This window comes from Emiliania huxleyi, assembly GCF_000372725.1.
Source record: "Emiliania huxleyi CCMP1516 chromosome Unknown EMIHUscaffold_1753, whole genome shotgun sequence".
In the NCBI taxonomy this organism is placed as follows: Eukaryota; Haptophyta; order Isochrysidales; family Noelaerhabdaceae; genus Emiliania; species Emiliania huxleyi.
This window is the reverse complement of record NW_005200831.1, coordinates 1-1428: the sequence shown is the minus strand read 5'-3', so window position 1 is coordinate 1428 and position 1428 is coordinate 1. Positions and strand designations below refer to the sequence as shown.

Below are 1428 nucleotides of genomic sequence, written 5' to 3'. Positions count from 1 at the left end.
AGGCCAGCCGCAGCATGTCGAAGCTCCCTTGGAAGCCGCCGGCGCTGACCTCGTACTTTGTCGCGGCGCTGAGGACGGACTTGACGACGCGGCTCTTGATGCTGCCCTTGCCGCCGACGAACTTGAGCAGCTTCTGGTTCGCGGCGTCGCCAACACTAGCGACCTTCGCCGCGATCGTCTTCTCCATCTGCTCCGCCAGCTTCAGCTGCTCGGAGGCGACGTCGCTCAGCTTCTCGAGGACAGCGCCTATTGATAGACTTCCGTTCATCGTCAGCGCTTGCTCTCTATCGAATCAGAGGAACAGCATAATGAGCGCCGCAGCGGCCGAGCAGGAACTTGGACACGAGCTTGCCGATCCCCTCCTCGATTAGCACCGTCTCGAGATGCTTCTCGAGGCGGTCGGCGACGGCTGTGAAATCGCGTACGAGTCCGAGCTCGACGTCTTCGACGTGCAATGACAGCATCTGAAGGGTCTTCGACACGACCGCCTCGACGGACTCCTCGAGTGCCGGCAGCATGGCGGTCGCCTCCTCGGCGATCAGGCGCAAGAGCTCTCGGAGGAGCTCACCCGCGGCCTCGCCCCCCTCCGCCGCCGCTGCCGCCGCCGCCGCCGGCGGCGGCTCGGCCTCGGCAGTCGACTCTGGCTCAACCGACGGCGCGATCGACGCCGCGAGCTTGCCAAGCAGCTCTTTGGGCTGCGGCTCGAGCTTCAGCAGCACGCCCTCTCGCAGCGAGGCCCAAGAGTCGGGAGGATCGCTGCAGACAGCGAGCAGCGGCTGCAGCAGCTCCGACACGAGCAAGCGCACGAGCTTGCGGGTGGCGTCGCAGAGAAACTCTGCCGGCTTGTCGCAGTCCCCCGCGGCCTTGAGCACGGCGATGCAGCCGTTGAGCGCAGCGCGGAGCTTGCCGATGATCTCCTCCACGAGCTCGAGCGCCGGCGCCGCTGCCTTCACGAGAGCCGTCACGCCCGCCTCAAGCGCGTTGGCGACGATGTTCGTGGCCGTCCCCTCCTCCTCCTCCTCCTCCTCCGCCCCCTCGTCGTCGCTGCCGCCGTCGCTATCGCCTCCGGCGAGCGCCGCGTAGAGCCCTTTCGCGGCCTGCCCGCCGACCGCCCGCAGCCGCCACGCCCGCGCAAGCGTCGGAGGGCGCGCCTCGGGCGGCTTGAAGGGTGAGAACTTGGCGCCGATGAGCTTGACGCCAGCGAGGACGGCGCGCTCGAACTTCGCGCCCTGCAGTTTGGCGCCCTCGAGGTCGGCCTTCTCGAGGTTGACGCCGATGAGGACTGCGCCGCGCAAGTCGGCATTCTTCAGGTTGGCGCCAGCGAGGTTGGCGCCGGTGAGGTCGGCGCCGCGCAGGTCGGCGCCCTCGAGGTTCGCCCCCTCCAGCTGCGCCGAGCGGAGTATGTACCCAGCGAACTTTCGCCATCTC

At 68.1% G+C, this 1428-nt stretch overlaps 1 protein-coding gene across 1 annotated transcript; it reads right to left on the bottom strand.

Moving 5' to 3' along the window:
* Window positions 1-1208: 1208 nt before the first annotated feature.
* On the bottom strand, window positions 1209-1400 carry EMIHUDRAFT_50086 (hypothetical protein; the record flags this gene model as incomplete). The annotated part of the gene is made up of 1 exon (XM_005783886.1): window positions 1209-1400. A coding segment is annotated over one exon (192 nt), but the record flags the coding sequence as incomplete, so codon positions are not given.
* Between the last annotated feature and the right edge of the window lie 28 nt (window positions 1401-1428).